Source organism: Scleropages formosus, chromosome 5 (assembly GCF_900964775.1).
Source record: "Scleropages formosus chromosome 5, fSclFor1.1, whole genome shotgun sequence".
Lineage (NCBI taxonomy): Eukaryota > Metazoa > Chordata > Actinopteri > Osteoglossiformes > Osteoglossidae > Scleropages > Scleropages formosus.
In genome coordinates, this window is record NC_041810.1 from 26,611,765 (window position 1) to 26,629,018 (window position 17,254).

The 17,254-nt window shown below is 44.5% G+C and overlaps 1 protein-coding gene across 5 annotated transcripts; it reads right to left on the minus strand.

The window, feature by feature from the left end:
- Positions 1 to 1,872: 1,872 nt before the first annotated feature.
- Positions 1,873 to 17,177, minus strand: tnnt3a (troponin T type 3a (skeletal, fast)). 5 transcript variants are annotated; one of them, XM_018765507.2, is made up of 15 exons: positions 17,082 to 17,177; positions 16,265 to 16,349; positions 14,216 to 14,255; positions 13,818 to 13,831; positions 12,622 to 12,633; positions 9,003 to 9,021; positions 8,733 to 8,778; positions 8,457 to 8,573; positions 7,235 to 7,312; positions 7,019 to 7,132; positions 6,685 to 6,797; positions 6,492 to 6,582; positions 4,973 to 5,013; positions 4,043 to 4,083; positions 1,873 to 2,252 (listed from the first exon to the last, which is right to left on the minus strand). In XM_018765507.2, the coding sequence occupies exons 3-15, from the start codon at positions 14,233 to 14,235 to the stop codon at positions 1,888 to 1,890; spliced, it is 1,071 nt and encodes a 356-aa protein (XP_018621023.1). In that variant the 5' UTR covers positions 14,236 to 14,255; positions 16,265 to 16,349; positions 17,082 to 17,177; the 3' UTR covers positions 1,873 to 1,887. The 5 variants fall into 5 exon arrangements, with proteins under 5 accessions (XP_018621023.1, XP_018621024.1, XP_018621025.1 ...); XM_018765508.1 differs by lacking the exons at positions 12,622 to 12,633; positions 17,082 to 17,177 and having other exon boundaries at positions 16,265 to 16,507; XM_018765509.2 differs by lacking the exons at positions 4,973 to 5,013; positions 17,082 to 17,177 and having other exon boundaries at positions 2,129 to 2,252; positions 16,265 to 16,507.
- Positions 17,178 to 17,254: the final 77 nt, after the last annotated feature.

A 17,254-nucleotide genomic window follows, 5' to 3' on the forward strand; every position in this document is an offset into this window, starting at 1 on the left:
ATCGCTGGGAAAGAGGAAGGCGAGTCGGCCGATCCGCAAGGGCGGTTAGGGTTAGGGGTAGGGTAGGGGTAGGGGTGGGGGTGGGGGTGGGGGTGGTGCGGAGTTGCGCGATCAGGTGTTTTCAGGCTGCCGTTTAACCCTAACCCTAACCCTCCTCCTCAATCTCCCACAGCACAGGTGCGCTTGCTGGGCATGCGGTCGGGAGCGTGACACCACGTTTCGTTTAATATCCTTCCTTGTGAGCAAAAAAATTAAGATTTAAATTGGCGCATTACGTTGGTTACATTGAAATATTCATTTTAACTTTTATTTTCAGACTTTATTTCTTTATTACATGAATTCTGACATTGGGAATAATAGTCAGTTCGTTGCGTTAGTTGAATAAGGGTCCTGCAGGTTTTTAAAAGTCTTAATATAACGAATATATATATAACATATCGCCACTGACTGAATTCGACATTGGGTAAAAGGGCAAAAATTAAGAAATCTCAGTTTATTGATGAGAACTGAAATTGTGGGAAAAGTGATTCATTTCCGTGTTGCAATAACTTGCCATTAATTATTAATGCATTTAGCATAAATATAAACATTTAGAAAACTACATGTGAACAATAAAAACTTTTTTCCCGTAAAATACTTTTATTTCGATAAAACAAATGTAAGCAATTATATCATTTGCACATAAGAACAGTAAAAGCGGAATAAAATAAACGCTATTAAAATATATTTTCATACTTTATAGTTCAAATTGTGTTTTATATTTCAAGTTTTCGAAATCAAGTTTTATTATATAGTCTTATGTTATCTTACTTTATTAATAGATTGTATACTTTGTTAATTATTAAGTGTCCACCAGTCTAAGTAAGATTGGACGCTTAATATGTGTTTTTATTACATACTTAGGCATCATATGGACCGCTGCTCCACTCTTTGGGATTACTCTGCTTTTAATATCATATGATCATATAGCGTTTACAACATACACGAATGATATAATAATACATAAATACACAAATAAGGTGTTTATATGTGATGCGATAGACAAGTGCAGTCTATCAATTGTTGTCTCAGCGAGTGCGCACGTTACAGGTGGGCAAACAGCGCCATCTGGTGAAAAAATGTAACACTGCACACGCACCAAAATTTCCTCCATGGTAAAAGGACAATGTTCGACAATTTATGTGTTTCACTGCATTACTCGCATAGTTTAACGTCTGATCGAGTCATGAAGGTGGATATTGTTTACATATGTTGTTTTAAACGGCGCAAATATCTTTAATAATTTATGGCCTTCAAAGTGGACTGTGGGCCTTTGCAGACATTCTACCCCGCAGTAACTTTATAGTCTCTTTTAGTCATGTGCTCCTAGTAAAGGGGTTTGTTATGGGGTTGCAGTCTTTTAGCAGGGGGCTGTTTCTGATGAATGCGGTCGTGGCCCTGCTGTTGATTTTACCAATTTTAAGCTTATATAAATAACAAGGAGAGAGGGGGCATGGCGGGCTTGGCTGGGTCCTGCTCTCTGGTGGGTCTGGGGTTCGAGTCCCGCTTGCGGTGCCTTATGACAGACTGGCGTCCCGTCCTGAGTGTGTCCCCTCCCCCTCCAGCCCTGCGCCCTGTGTTGCCGGGTTAGGCTTTGGTTCACTGTGACCCCGCTCGGGACAAACAGCTTCAGTCCGTGCGTATGTGTAGATAATGAGGTCTTCGGCTGAGGATAGCCAGCTTGGGGTGGGGGGGTTCATCTCGGTAATTTCAATTGTGTCAATGAAATCTTGGTGGATACTTGAAATGATAAAATATGGGCTGTCTCAAAGTGACCAAACTGATACAGGTGACATGGGGTGACTTCATTTGTATGAGTTCAATACAAGAAATATTTGTCTTTTTCACTTATTGTGACATATTTTTGATGTTCTGAGAAGAGCAGACATACAAACATGGCTGGAGAGTCACATTTTTATTTACAAAAAACAGTGAGACCCAAACCACAGTCCAGAGGGAGGAGGTCCCATGGGCTCTATTACCGGGGCAGTGGCAGCCAAGGGCTTCTTTCTTGCGGTGCACACGCAGTGCCAGGAGGAGCGCTAAGACTTGCAGTGCCATGGGTCTACGTGTGTTCTGGGTTGCTGTGGAAAGCCATGGTCTCCTGTGGCCCTGGCCCACGGTCCAGGTGGCACGAGGGGCGTACACTGGGTCTGGGGCCTCTGGGCACGGAGACTCACTTTCTGCGGCGGGCAGCGGCTCCCTTCTTGCTACTGCAGTGTGGCAGGGATGGGGATGTGGGGGTGGGGACACGGAGAGGTGAGACATCTCTCAGCTCACGTGAACAAGCCATGAGCAAGTCAGTGGGGGGCGGGGTGGGGGGAGGGGTGAGAAAATAGGTGCCACGCCAAAGGCTGGCAAAAGCCTGATGTTCAGCTTTGTGAAGGGGCTGAGGTATATGCAAAATAAGGGGATCTCAGCACAGGAACACATGGATGCGGGGCCCATTTGGAAGAAATGCCATTATTATTATTATTATTATCATTATTTACGGAATTGTTTGATTAAACAGTTTTCAGGAATACGTTTGTCCTTCACAAAGCCGAACATGGGCAATAAGCACTTCTTCACCCGGAAATCATTCAAGGTGGAAATAGCTGCTGCGTGGCCATTAAAGAAAGTGCAGAAGAACATCTGGAGTCAGATCATGTTGTTTCAGCTCATTTAGCAAAATATGTTCCAGTACCTATGTGTCATTCTGGTTGTGAACCAAAGCTGGATTTTGGGGGGGAGCTCAGTGCTCCAGCTCCGGTTCCACACATTTCACGAAGTTCTCCTTCTGGTTATTGTTGCTATATCAGTGCAGGATCACGTAGTGCCCAGTGGACATAAGTCATTACATAAATGAAAAAAACTGCAAAAATTTTTCCTAATCAAGTTGATGAAATACCCCACCAGTGGTGTGGAGATTCCACCATGTGAAATGTCTGGAGCTCAGGGTCATGCTGGGGTACCAAGTGGCATCATGCAGAACTTACCGTCACCTTACATCTTCTGTTGAACCTTGAGAACAGAGTTATGCCTTGGATCGACTGTTGACCGAGCAGTTTGATCTCAGCCAGCGGAGATTCATGTGTGTTTTTCTCCCAGGATTGAGAACTTCACTGAACATGTCTTTGCTTTGCCTTGGAAGCCCCACACAAAAGGCTTCAAAGAGCAGTGGTTCTTAACAAGAACTCATCTGACAAAGAATACAGAGACCAGCTTACGACCTAAGAGCTGGACTCATTCTGCTGAGGTGCCAAGAAAAATCATGCACCTTCATGGAAGATATGTCTGGATCCATAAAGTAATTTTGGTCTATACTTGGAAATCCATCTACTGTATCTGCTGCATGTTCAACGGATTCGGCTAAGACTGCAGTGTGAACTGTAGTGGTTGGAGCTGCTGCCTTTAGGCTTGGAGGTCACAAGTTGACATCCTCCTCCAGGTGCAGCACCCTGAAATAAGGTACTTACTCCAATCTACTAGGGTACAAATTATCCAGTTGTGTAAATGGGGTAAACAACTGTAGGCATCTTAGCAGTGCCAGTGAAAATGTTTCCTTGAGTTTTCTTTGTTCTCAAAGCAGAGTAGGACACCTCAATGTACAGAAGGATGTGGGGACCAGATGGGGTGCAGATGCTGGTGGAAGCAGGAAGAACATCTAAGACAGCCCTTTAAGGGGTTGCTGTCCTTCACTTGGTTCCAATTATCCTGTTGGTTAGTAGGGCGGAAGTAACTTCACTTGGTTACTGGAGTGGAAGTAGAATGTGGTAAATAAATTAATGGTAAATGTATCATTTAGCCAACGAAGGCTGCTACATTTGCCTACCTATTCTGACTGCACTCCAGTGACTAGGTGGATATCAGTTGAGGATTTAGGTGTTGGCCGACGCGTTACTGCAAGAAAGAGTGAGGCCCTTTGCCCGGTTGAGACATTCCCAGAAGGCCATGCTGCAGCCCGAGAAGACGGTGAGGAGCAATGCCGGGCTGAGACGTGGGGGTGGACGGAGATACTTACTGCTTCTGCAGCTCGTCGATGCGGTTTCTGAGAGAGATGACCTGAAAGTAACACACAAGGACCCGTTTACTAAGGGAGCAGGAATTTACCTCGCTGAACCCCAGCTCTCACCTTTAAGGGGACCTCCCTCCCTAGTGGATAGACTGCCTGTGGAATAAGTAGGAAAAACCAAGGCACTCAAACACACACTCATTGCATCTACTCATCTTGGTCTCTTCTCAATAGTCTAAGTCTACGGTAGTCACCACTGTGGTGAATCTTCTGGTTCAGCTAACATCTTTGGCAGGAGGACTATTGGCTGAGCTCTCTGAACCTTGAACCTTGAACTGTAAAGTGTGTGTTGATCTTGATTTTTCCTGCTCATGTAGGGGGAAAAATGTGGTGATGAGAGACCATCCTGACTGGAGACCCTAAGGGTCGTTCTGAACAGCTCAGCAGAAGCTCTACTAGCGCCAAAGGTTTGGATGAAGACTTTGGCCTTGGCCTACCCACCTGTCAAGGGGCACCATGAGATCTTTATCATGTCAGGGACAACAGCTCCTTCAGCCCCATGTTCAGGTGTAGGAATCGGAGAGAACCAGAGAGAACCGGAAGATTGGAAAGGTCAAAAACTGGAGCTGGTTGAGATTCCAGAGTCACTAAGCTGCTGCTTTTCTCGCAAGTCTTTTGCTGTGGCATCGAGCAAATTCCTTCAGAATCCATGAAGTTCTTTTTTGTCAAACAACAAATGTCTAATGCAGGTGTCGAGAAGGCTCCATCGATCCATAAGAGGAGGAGCCACACGACTGCTCTAATAGGTAAGAAGAAACACTGGCTGTCAGATCAACCTTTCAGTGAGTGACCTTTGACCCATCTCCACAGTCCCCCTGGCACTTTCCATGCAGGCAGACCATGCGCCTTTATGCCGAGCCCTGATGCTGCATTACTTACAATTTACTCAGTTCCTCCACCCTCATACGCAGAGTTGTGACCTGGAGGGGATCAAAGTAGAGTTGCGTTCAAGTGAGCTGGTGCAACATCACCCCATGGATGAGGGTACCATGTGTGGTGGAGGAAGGAAGCAAGGAGCGATCCCTACCACACCAGGACCTAGTGGTGTGTGACTTGTGACACATCCAGGTGGAACAGGTACATGTGTGCTGCCCACATACACTATTTACGCAAATATGCATTGCATACATTGCAAATACAGCTCATACCTGGTGCAACCAAGTTAATGGGGGGGGTTCGATCATACGACTGACTGGCGCTGCAATGTATCGACTTGATTTTTTTAATGTAATTGTTTTTGATGCTTATGAGGAAAAGTATTACAAAGTGTGGTACCATGCAAGACAAACAATAGTATCTTACCAGCTGAGCCATTATTAAAACACACTTTGTGTTGTGCATTTAGATTCATATGCTGGAAAATCACCTGAAATATAGAAAAATGTTTGTAAGAAATTGTGCTTAATTTTGCCCAGTGTTCTAAAAGTAGAGGGACAAATTTCCGATGACCTGAGAAAGAGGGAGGAGGCAAAACATACAATGATTCCTTCAAATTCATTCCCAAAAACATTTTTTCTGTGATGTATTGAGTTCTTTGCCTGAAAATGCGCCACGCCCACACCTCCGAGCCGACACGGAACACCTGGGACGCAACGCAGGCTGCAGCATAAAAGGCTGCGTCAGACCAGCAGCTGATGCGGAACCTTGTTCAGCCTCCTCATTAGCGACCTTCTAGCCATTTCCTGTTCCCGAACACCTTCCCCGGTCCCGTCCCTTGTTACCACGATCCTGTGCCTCTATGATCATCGACCTCTTGCCTGTGTACCGACCTCGCCTTTTGGATTCTCCCTGTTACGACGTTTGCACCTCGAAGACCATTTGCCCGTTCTCTGACCTCCTCTCTTGGATTTCCCCGAAGACACCACGTATACCGCTCTGCACTTGGGTCCGCCGCTTCCTTCCAGACCCGACCATGACAAAATGATTTTAAATATTTAATTTACCAGATTTTTTAACAGTTCCACTTTGCTGATTGTTTTAGGTTTTCTAAAAAAATTCTGCAACATATATTTAAAAAACTGTGTCATGTTGTATGAGACTGTCTGGCCATTCCAATATGAGGTCACCTGAGGTCAGAGCTTGTGTGGATGGATGAATATATAAATATATATGAACAATAATTATAAATAATGTCTTATTTTTCTGTTTACCAGAAGACATTCTATTTAGTCGTGACGCTGATGTCAGAGTTCGGTTGATCAGTCACGTCTCTTCAAAAAATGGGAACAGTCCAGTGGTCAGTGCTGGTCAGAAGACCAAGATCCCCAGTATGCTGGAAAGGAAAGGGGTGGAGACCTGTACAGTAACCATAAGAGGAGACCACAGTGACATGATGGAGGCAGTTATCTGGTCCAGACCTTGTCACTCTGCTGCAAACCCCGCTGTGGAAAGTGCTCACCTCATACTTCTGTCTCTTTAACTTCTCGATGTGGTCAAACTTCTCGGACTCCAGGGTGTGCATCACCTCCCACAGTTCCTTGGCCTTCTCCCTGAAAAGCAGTGTGCCGGAGCAGAATGAGTGAAATTCCACCGCAACTCATGGCTTGGCTCCAAGGACCACCCGGTGATCTTCCCAAGGGTCAGGAACTCACCTCAGCTTGTCTTCATTGAGGTGGTCAATGTTGAGAGGCTTGCGTCTCTCTGCCAGGATCTTCTTCTTCTTCTCTCTTTCTGTCTGCTTCTTCCCACCCCTCTTCTGGTCGGCCTGTACGAACCACGAACAAGTGGCATGAGGGTTGAAGTTGTGGCTCTCACATTCTAGATGTTTCTAGATGTTCTAGATGTTTATGTCATCGTATATGGACTGTCTTCCGCGTACTGAAGTTTCTACTGCAAATCTCTGAACAATTAATGAGCTAATAGCTGTGGATAAAGTAGGAGTTTCCCATGATGCACTGCATTGCTGCCTTCAGCCACCCATGCCACCTTTTGCAAGTAGCTGCTGTAGTTGGAGCCCATGCCGGACAGAACCGACTTTTTCTTGGCTTCATCGTCCGCTTTCCTCTTGGCATCAGCCTCCTCTCTCCTCAGTCGCTCTTCCTGGGAGACAAATTGCACAAAAAAGAGGGTCGTTTGTCAATGGGATGCCAGACACTGCTGAGCAGCAGCAGGTTCACAACTGCGGGAGCTGGTGGGACCCACCTCACGCCTCGTCTGGCGCTCTTTCTCCTTGTCGGCTCGGATCCTCTGCTGCTCTGCCCTCTCGGACCTCCGCTTCTCCTGCGGAAACATCCGGAAAGGTGGAAATGCATATTAATTTTTACAGCTGAACCGCAGAGAGAGTCCCGGGCAGCTGCATCACTGCCTGTTATGGCAACTCCACCCCTCAGAGGAGACACTCTTGCACTCTCATAAACAGTACCACTTGCTGGCATTCCACGCTTTGTATTCATCCTCAAATAATATAGGCAATTTTTTTATACTGCACATCTATAAACCACTATATGTGGACCTTATTCTGTTTGTCTTCATTACCACTGCATCTGACATCAGTGGCTGGTGGCCACAACAGCCCTCTGCATGAGTTTGTGTCTATTCATCTCTTTATGTTTTGTATTTGTTTTGGGTTTTATTTGATCTGTGGGAGACGAAGTCTAGAAGAACAGGGGAAAAGGTTAAAATTCCTGCAGAGTGGTGCAAATACACAATTTCTAAAAAAGTTTAATTTGACTGCATTGGGTCTTATTGGCGGGGGGTGCGGTGGCGCAGTGGGTTGGACTGCTGTCCGGTAGGTCTGGGGTTCGAGTCCCGCTTGGGGTACCTTGTGACGGACTGGCGTCTTGTCCTGGGTGTGTCCCCTCCCCCTCCGGCCTTACGCCCTGTGTTGCCGGGTAGGCTCCGGTTCCCCGTGACCCCATATGGGACAAGCGGCTCTGAAAATGTGTGTGTGTGGGTCTTATTGGCCACCAAGTTTTTATTATCACATCTGTGTGCATATTGTGTATTCTGCATAAGGTGTTTGGTGTGCAGTGCGGCATTTGGTCAACAGTGTTAAACCTGAACATGCGCAATGCATGTTCTAGTCCTGCTGTACATGCATGTATACTGAGAAGACAAGAAACATAAGCAGGACATGGGAATGCCAGCCCAAGACCTCTGCATTTCCTAGCCAGCAGGGGGCACTGTCTGGTGAGGGCCCTGGTGACATGAGGAGGACTCACATACACACACCCTCACTGTCTGAAGCCACTTGTCCCAAGCAGGGTCACAGTGAACCAGAGCCTAACTCAGCAACAGGGGGCATAAGCCTGGAGGGGGAGGTGACACACCCAGGACGGAACACCAGTCTGCCACAAGGCACCCCAAGCAGGACCCAGCCAAACCCACCACACCACCGCGCCCCTGAGGAGGTCTTTCCACTCACAATTCTCTCCTTGAGAGCAATGAGCTCCTCCTCCTCTTTCTTCCTGTGCTCAAAGTGAGCATCGATCAGGGCCTGCAGCTCAATGAGGTCCTTGTTCTGCCGTTTCTTCTGGATGTCCTGGAGGACAAAAAGCAGCAAGGAGACACGTTACATCAGGCTACGCTCTTCGTTGGCTCGGTGGCTCCTTGGTTGCACCAGGTGATGCTGTAGAACACTGTAAAAGAAAAAAAGGGTTTTTAGAAAGACCAGCAAATTGTATAATGTGGAATTACTCACATCAAAGTCCACTTTCTCTCCATCGGGGATCTTAGGTGCACTGGGCCTATGGAGGATTGACCAAATCATGTGAATGACTTATTCCGCCTTCCTGTGTCCAAATAACTGAGTTGATATCAATTCAGAAACTTTACAATATCAAAGAATAAAATGTGCAGTGGAAGGCAGATGCTGTTTTGGGCAGGGGTGTAAATGTGCACAAAGTGGAGGTGCTGTAGAGAGCCTCCGATGAGTGCGAACATCCATGACGTCCAAGGAAAGGAGACTTACTTGTATTTTGGCTTTTCCTCTGTTGAACGAAATAAAATAAAACAAGGATTAAGGAGAGCGTGACAGGATTAGAAATCCACACATTGTCAAGAAGTGGAGAAATAAAATTCAGAGTCAGCAATCCAGGCTTGAGGTGAAAATGGATTTTACAAGATGTTCACCTGGTTACAGCAACATTGGCAACATGTTATTTTATGTACGGCGAAGACTTTTAGTTGAGAATGCAACCTATGTGTAAGTATCTTACTTCTGATTAAAAGCTGTTCATTTACACACATTGGTGTTAATACTCCAGAAAACTTGAGTCTTGATTTTATACCTTGATGATAGAAAAGAGACATGGAAATGGTGCTCATCGGTATGGTATGAGTTCTAAGTGGATGATGGAATATGCGTCATTCATTTGTTTGTTCCATCCTTTGGCACGTGTTGAATATATTTAAAAGCTGTACTGCAAAAAACCAGAAAAGTTTTTGGACTTCTTTAGAATTATTTGCTGCTCTCTTGAGCGTGATGAAATACGTATGTGTTCCAATGATTTAGCTTGACCTTTGCACCCAAAAAAGACCTTCCTTGATACCACCAAATGGCAGAAGTTTGCTCTTGGGAAACACAAAGTGGCTTCTTGCTGTGTCTCCTCAACAAGTGTGGAGCACATCATGCGGGAGAGAGAAGCAAAGCAAAGGTGAGCGTGGGGGTTCACCGCGTGCCAAAGCAAAGGTCAGTGTTTTGGTATTCCTTCACCCTTAAGTACCGAGTCTCGTCTTTCCTTTGACCCTTGGAGGACTGGTGTCTTGGGCGTGTTGGTATGGATCTGGTTTCTGCCCATACAAGTGGTGTGTTTGTATTATTTGTAGAGGACCTTCAATCTGCCAGAGGTCCTTATGGTGGATTTGGTTGGATGTTACCAACTGGAACTGGCAGTCCTGCCACTTCTACCTACAGCTAGTCTGCAGCTCAGTGGCCTCTTTTCAACTCGATATCATGTAGAAGACATTCAGCAACGTACCTTCCTCCTCATAGGCCTCTGGCATGCAGCAAGCGTCAAGAGCAAAAGCAAAACAGAGATCATTAGTGATGGAATCATGGGCCATCTGCTAAGCAATAGGCTAAGCATTGGGTATTTCACTGTGTTTGGGCTCCATGGCTGGTGAAGTGTCCGAGCCAAGTCCCAAAATAAAAATTTCACACACTATGGAACAGCTCAGATGGGCCGAACCTTTATCACCTCGCTTGCATGAGCAGATGGAATGGCAATTTAGAATTTAGCACAGTGAAAATTAGCACTTAGCAACACTTTTCAACCTCTGCATCTCAAACAGGACAAAAAAGTTGTTAACTTTGCATGGAACATAGAATTTTAAGATCGCTCCATTATACTTCTGTTAAAATAGTTTTTTGTCCTGGTCATAAAGACATCTGCGAGAATTTTTAAAACAAATACATTTCCATATCCGTCGTTTATGAGAGCATTGCAAAATTGACGTCAGTTCATAGAACTGCAAGCACACACACACACACACACTTTCAGAACCGCTTGTCCCATACGGGGTCGCGGGGAACTGGAGCCTACCCGGTAACACAGGGCGTAAGGCCGGAGAGGGAGGGGACACACCCAGGACGGGATGCCAGTCCGTCGCAAGGCACCCCAAGTGGGACTTGAACCCCAGACCCACCGGAGAGCAGGACTGTGGTCCAACCCACTGCGCCACAGCACCCCCCTCCGAACTGCAAGCAACCATCATAAATTACAGCACCTCCCACATCTAAAAGCAGGTGTATCTCCTAATGTAGCTAGGCCACTCAGGTGTTAGGTGGTTCCAGGTGAGCCTAGAGCGACACATGGCTATGGACTCGTCTCACTTGCAACAAGCGAAGCGAGATTAGTTGATTCTGCCGAAGGCTTGGGATATGTTCTGGAGGTCAGCTTCATGATCATGGAAGTGATTTATTGAAAGCAGCTCAAGTGCTGACTGGGATAGGATTGAGTTTTGTTGAGTGGGGAAGGGTTAGAAAGGGCAGGTTGGTCAGGAGGAATGTGGAGTTCTGCAATACCTTTTAGTACTTATGTACCAATGGCTGGATTCTTTTTAGTGGACAGCTATGAAAAGGAGTTCCTCCAGTTTTAGAGCACTTTTGGGTGGTGGCTGTGTTAGTGGGCCTGGTTGGGTGAGGTGGTAAAAATTTTGCATTTTATCACCACACCGCTGTGAGGGGGTGCACACTGCTGAGTCTTGGAAGGATGAACGAATACCAATGCGACATACCTTCCTCATGCGTTTCCTCATGCACCTCTTCCACTGCCTCTGGCTCTGGTTCTGGCTCTGGCTCTGCAGCTACCTCTGACTCATCAGCCACCTCAGGGGCTACTTCTACTTCTACTTCCTCCTCGTCTATGGCAAAGCGGCATGCAGTAAGCAGCGAGTTCAAAGGACCATTTCCCACAGGAGTGTGGGAGGTTATCGGTGCAAGAAAAAGGAGGCATTAGAGACAGGAAAGATTACTGTTGGGTTACAGTAAGGAGGGGAGAGCTCAAAGTGGTGAACCCCCAAGGAGAGCAGGGGCAGTAAGGGAGCAAGTGGTGAAACTGAAGAAGGGAGAACTTGGTGTCGAGTATAGACACGGAACACATGCTATGATCATACAATGATCATAAAGAGAATGGAGATTAGTCACGGGGGGTACTTGGGATGGAACTGCATTACATGCAACATAAAACTAGCTTTGGAAGAAAGTTTGGTGTTTTCTATTCACATTCATTTCCATAATTAATTGAAAGTTGGAATCATTCTGTCAGCAAGAGAGACATGACCCTTAACTGGCTTGTATATGACATTCAATGGTACTGGAGGGCTTAAATTCGACGTGCAGGCTCAGCTAACCACCAACCCCCCATGCAGGATGTGGACACAAACATGCAAAGGGCACTGGGCTGCCTCTTGGTGTGGTCATGGCTGTACAACTCAGTGTCCTAGCTTGAATGACCGGACAGGGCAAGGCTGAGCAGGAATGGTGTTAAGACACTCTCTGCCAACAGACCTTGTTCACTTGCTCTCTGTATGTCATTTTGGGGTAATCATGGGTGTTTCAGATCATTTATTCAAGAGCCACATGTGTGAAGAATGTCTGCGGCTGTACAAAGTTGGCCCACCCTTCTTTGAATTGAAGTTTTGTTAAAGCCATGGTTGCTAATGGGTGATAGCCTGTTGTTTTTCCTTTTCAAGATTATTAGATCATTCAACACAGAGATTGGCAGCTTGTCAGGAACTGTAAGTACAAAAAAAAATCTCAGCACTTCTATGTTTTTCTTATGCAGAATGAGAATCCAAATGCCAGTATGGCACAAAGAGTTATGTTAGGGAACTCATGCTACATGTGTACAGCTAAAGTGTCATCATTAGCAAGTTGCTAGTACCAAGGTAATGGTTATGGTAACTGATGGAAAAAGGTGGTGAAGGTGCACGAGGGACTGGATGTATATCATGCCAACGGTGAAACGAGAACCCAATGGGCAAAACAAGCACTGTCAAACACTTTGAAAATTAAGGGTGAAAAACCGTAACAAATTAGTTCTGGATGAGATGGGGTAAAGTTTAAATTTAGAATCTGGTCTTTTTACCTTCCTCGTATTCTTCGTTTTTCCAGAAAAGTAGTAGAAGAGTACAATGAAAGGAAACTTATAAACTTAACCATGACAAAATATGAAAACAGCGCCAATACGTAATTCACTCTGTGGAATCTGAAGAAATGGGTCTGACTTTAAAAAAGGTTTGAAAAGGTCTTTTTTTAATTTAAATAAATACATCACTATTTAGATGGAAGAAGTTTTAAACATGCTGACAACCTAACAGAGATACGGATCTATAAAGTTGCGCAGGAAGTGTTGAGATGACAGTTCCACAAATCAACATCTAGCCCAACGAGATATCGGTCAAATGCATAAACAAATACCCAGAATGCATTGCATGCCTCAGAGTATTCTGGCAACATTCTTAAGTCGTTGTACCCTGCTTCTGATTCCAGTTTACCAGATCATCTTCCAAGTTGGTCCATTTGACAGGAGGATTAGCTGCCACTGTCGGTGTGGACAGATGCTCATTTAGGTCTTATTTTTATATTTTATGTCACTCAAGCCCTTATTTCATGTGCTAAGACCACTGGGTGTTGAGGTACCACAACTAGTCTAATAAGGACTGTTCAAGCCTAGGAGGTCCATACATCACTGTCTGTTAACGTCAAAGACTCATGGTCTTACAGACTCCAGCAAACAATGTCTAAGAGGAGTTTATGCTTATGGGATGCGTCTATATTATGCAAATGAATGGTCAATATGAAGGTCTCCACAGCTGTCTAATCTTGAGTGAAAACACGAAATGGAAATATTTCAAAATGAATAGACACATGTTTAGACTCACATGCTTCTAAAAAGCAAACAAATTCCATTACGTCAAATCAAACCTGCTAAAAGATTCCATTACTCTGAAATTTTATATGCAGCATGTTAAAATATATATCAATGCAACATCCATTTTAAAACAAAGCCCAGTTCTATTTGATGAGCGTTTACGTTCCACTTACATTTCTAGCAAATATTTCAGTTATTGTTTGATTGCATTTTGCTTAACGGAAGTCATGACAAATGTTAAATACATCAATACTTTCATTAGAATGGCACAAAATGAGCAATGCTGGCCAAAAATAAATGGCATAATCTAATAATACTAATGCAAAGGAGCACATCTTTTAAATTAATTAGTAATTTAAATTAATTACACTACTTATGATGACAGCAATGATAACAATGATAACACTTACCCTCTACTTGCTCTCTGAGAAAGGAAAAAAAGAAAAGAAAATGTATATAAATTAATAGAGTGCCAGGTTTGAAGCTGCAAAACAAACACTTTTGAGCAGTACGCTTTCCCTGCTACGGTCTTAAGGCATCCATTTCATCAAGAGCATTACACATTACATTTACCTGACGCTTTTCTCCCATGCAACTTTGTGAAGCTACTATCTAGTATTCTTCACCCATTTATACAGCTGGGTAATTTTACTTGAGTAATTTTAGGGTATGTTATTAAAAACTATTGACATAAATTTAACAGTAATGTCATATGATACATAATTTGTGACTACTTACATTTAAAGAGTGATTATGACTAAAATTGTATCGTCCAGAACAATGTGGATGAAGAGGTAAAAGTACTTACACTTCTTCGGTGTCAGACATGGTGACAGTGGATTTTGTACCTACAGATGGAGGGGAGGAGGAGAGCAGTGCTTTTAACAAGACAACTGTAACCCCCCCTCGCATTTATAGCGGGATGCATCACCAGCCACAAAGCCCCTCCCTTTCCCCTCCAAACTTAACCTGATAGGCTAATGTCCTTGGAGGGACAGTGACATGAATAGACACCTTAGATAAATAAAAAGGGATCAATATGTTTAGTGATTCTTGGAATCTAATATTCTGTTATATCCCTCTATGTTGGCATCATATTGTTAATTTATGTTCCTTGTTCCTTGCCGTTGCTGACTTCTAAACTTCATTCTGGTAACCCACAAGGTTTGGAAGAATCAAATTTTTCAGTTTCTTTTTAATTATATTTTATTGTTGAACCATAAAATGTGCATTGTTGCCTTATTAGTTATGACACAGGGGCTCTATGCTTAATTGGTTTTTGACATTTGAACACAACTTCAATGAGCGATTTTCACTTTCTGAGTATTCCAGCCCAGACAGCTGCAGATGGCCTTCGGAATAAGAGGAGGATCACATTTCTCACCCTCAGCTCAGTTTTCTACTCTTGGAATAGCATTCGTAATCCTCCTTTGGCCCCCCCATATCTGGGTATGGCAAACACACAAGAGAATGCCATGAAGGAATAGATCTCTTGCATAATTCTTTGTGATCTGTGTCACTTACTTCATTCATCTGCCTACAAGAAACACAGAAAGACTGTGGAGCAGATTTTGGACAGACAAGAAAAAAATGAACAAAGGTTTGTAGTTTGACTGCAAACTTCATTACGTTCCCACCATAATGGATGGACATCTGGTACCCTGTTTGCACCCTATACTTCCAGGATTGACTCTGGATCACAATGACCCTGTGTTGTGAGAGTTGATAGAAGAGCTGAATGTGTATGGTAATACTTGAGGCAGTTTAGGATGAGAGGCAACCTGATTTTCCTTTCTATTTGTCATTCTTCTGCACTTCAGTACTCAAAGAAGATGCGACCCATTCCTGCATCTTCAGTGGAACCGACACCCTCCTCAGACTGAGCCATGTCCTGGCACTGCCACAGTGAATGCGGTGGGAAATGTACTATCAGGGTACATGGTGCCAAAACTAAGGGAACAATGATCCTTTTCCCCTGTTGTCTGGCTTAACACCCACTATATTGTACATGTGTTAGCAGCTGCCCTGTTGTTAAGCCTCCATTGTCATTGTGGATGTTGGAACACCTTGGCGGAATAGTGACAACTTAGGAGTAAGTGACGTGTAAATCCAAGGCTGAAAATACACGTTGTGTCTGGCACCATTGCCATGGAAAACAAGCTCTCACTTGTTACCTTGTAAAACTGGTTATGGTAGTAAGGTACCACCAGTACCTTTGACAAGTTTGCCCAGCTGTGGCACTGAAAGATCACTTATGAGCATCTCCAACAGTGGCTCCACATCTGAGCAAAGAATTATCATTGACCATGTGTTTGACACCCAACTACACCTACATGCTGCAACATCCTCAAGATCTCATTGGTGTTCTCTCTTATCACACGTCTGATGTGTGCTTAAGAGTTTTTGATCTTTGGAATTATATTTTCTAGCTACCGCTATGCTGGACATCTCAGGCTTGGCATAGACCGCATTGCAGAACACAGTGCATCACAAAATCTCCAAAGGAAGAGTTAGCAACTGGAAGACTCTTGCTATTAGTCAAATGACCTTTGTGGCTCATTATTTTTGCATATCTCAGCTTCGTATTTCATTGACATAATTTGGTATGAGTACCTAGAAGTAGGAACCCCCCAAAAGCCAAACTACTCTTCATCCACTTGTAAGTCAGTTTCCTTAATGACTGTCCTATCTGCTACCTTATGGCAGGTGAGCAACCAGTGACTCCCAGGCCTTTTCCAGTTTGCACTCTAGACATCAAGCTTTCAAAATTGTTTTTGTGAATATTTTTAGAATTGAGCGATTCTCAGCTGCTGCAGCATCCTCAAGATCTCATTGGTGTTCTCGTTGTCTAACTTACCTGAGAAAGGCTGAAAGACGTGAACTTCCCCTTAGCAGAGGTTGGCTGTATGGTTCTCCAAACCTTCTGGGCCGATTAAGACGCCCTGTTATAATGACATATGATCTGTTGTGGTCCCCCATTGGTTGCATCGGGGTCAGAGTCAGGGGTCAGCGACATCTTGGACACGGCACTCAAAAAGGAGATGAACGGATGATGTTGGTGATAGGAGGCACAAGTTTGTAGAAGCCGCCAAGACTCTGTTTCTATATTTGCCATCACACCAGGAAAACAAAATTAGCCAAGGGTGCATGAGTGAAGGAGACACCCGAAGGACAGACAGAAATTGCTATGGCTGTGGTGCTTAGACACTTGCCCTTTGAATCTCCTTGGTGAGTCAGACTTTAAGATTGTCATCCAATATCCCAGTTGAGAAAGAGCAGGAACAAGCTGTTGGACTCAACGGTGTGTGCTCAACAGTGTAGTCATCATATCACCCTGTGTATTATTGAAGCCAGAGTAACAGATGGGACCTCAAAATGAACAGGAAGAGCTAAATGTGCAGCTGTTACATGACTAAGTCAAACTAGTTCAACGTGGTCCATCAGAATTTTTTTACTGTAGATTGCGAAACCATGCCCTGAATGAGCTCTATTCACCCTTTATCAATTAAACCCTAATACAGTGGAGCAATAGCAATAGAATCCCATCAGCCACCAAAGCTAATTGTACTTTTACAGCCAGGACACAGATGCAGAGCTTCCCATCATGCTCAGTCAGTTTTACCAGCAAGCTAAAGCTGGAATCACAAACCCAAAGAGCACAGACCCATAGCTACCTGGAGGGGATGCTGCACTGAGGACCTGAGGCTGCACACATGGCCACAGCCACAGGGGGCAGATGTCTAGAGAGCGCTGCTATCCCACCTTCCTCGCTGATGGGCCACTGAGCACTGCCACAGTCCCGAGCACAAGTTTTATTTTTGGAGTGGCGTGGAGATGGTGCCTTCCA

What these genes read in the sequence shown, in the direction of transcription:
- tnnt3a (XM_018765507.2), bottom strand. Translation starts at nt 14,235, where the DNA reads ATGTCTGACACCGAAGAAGT. An exon ending in TTGCTCTCAAGGAGAGAATT is followed by an intron (nt 7,313 to 8,456) that starts GTGAGTGGAAAG and finishes ATGTTTCCGCAG; the next exon opens with GAGAAGCGGAGGTCCGAGAG. An exon ending in ATCGACGAGCTGCAGAAGCA is followed by an intron (nt 2,253 to 4,042) that starts GTAAGTATCTCC and finishes GCCACACTGCAG; the next exon opens with TAGCAAGAAGGGAGCCGCTG.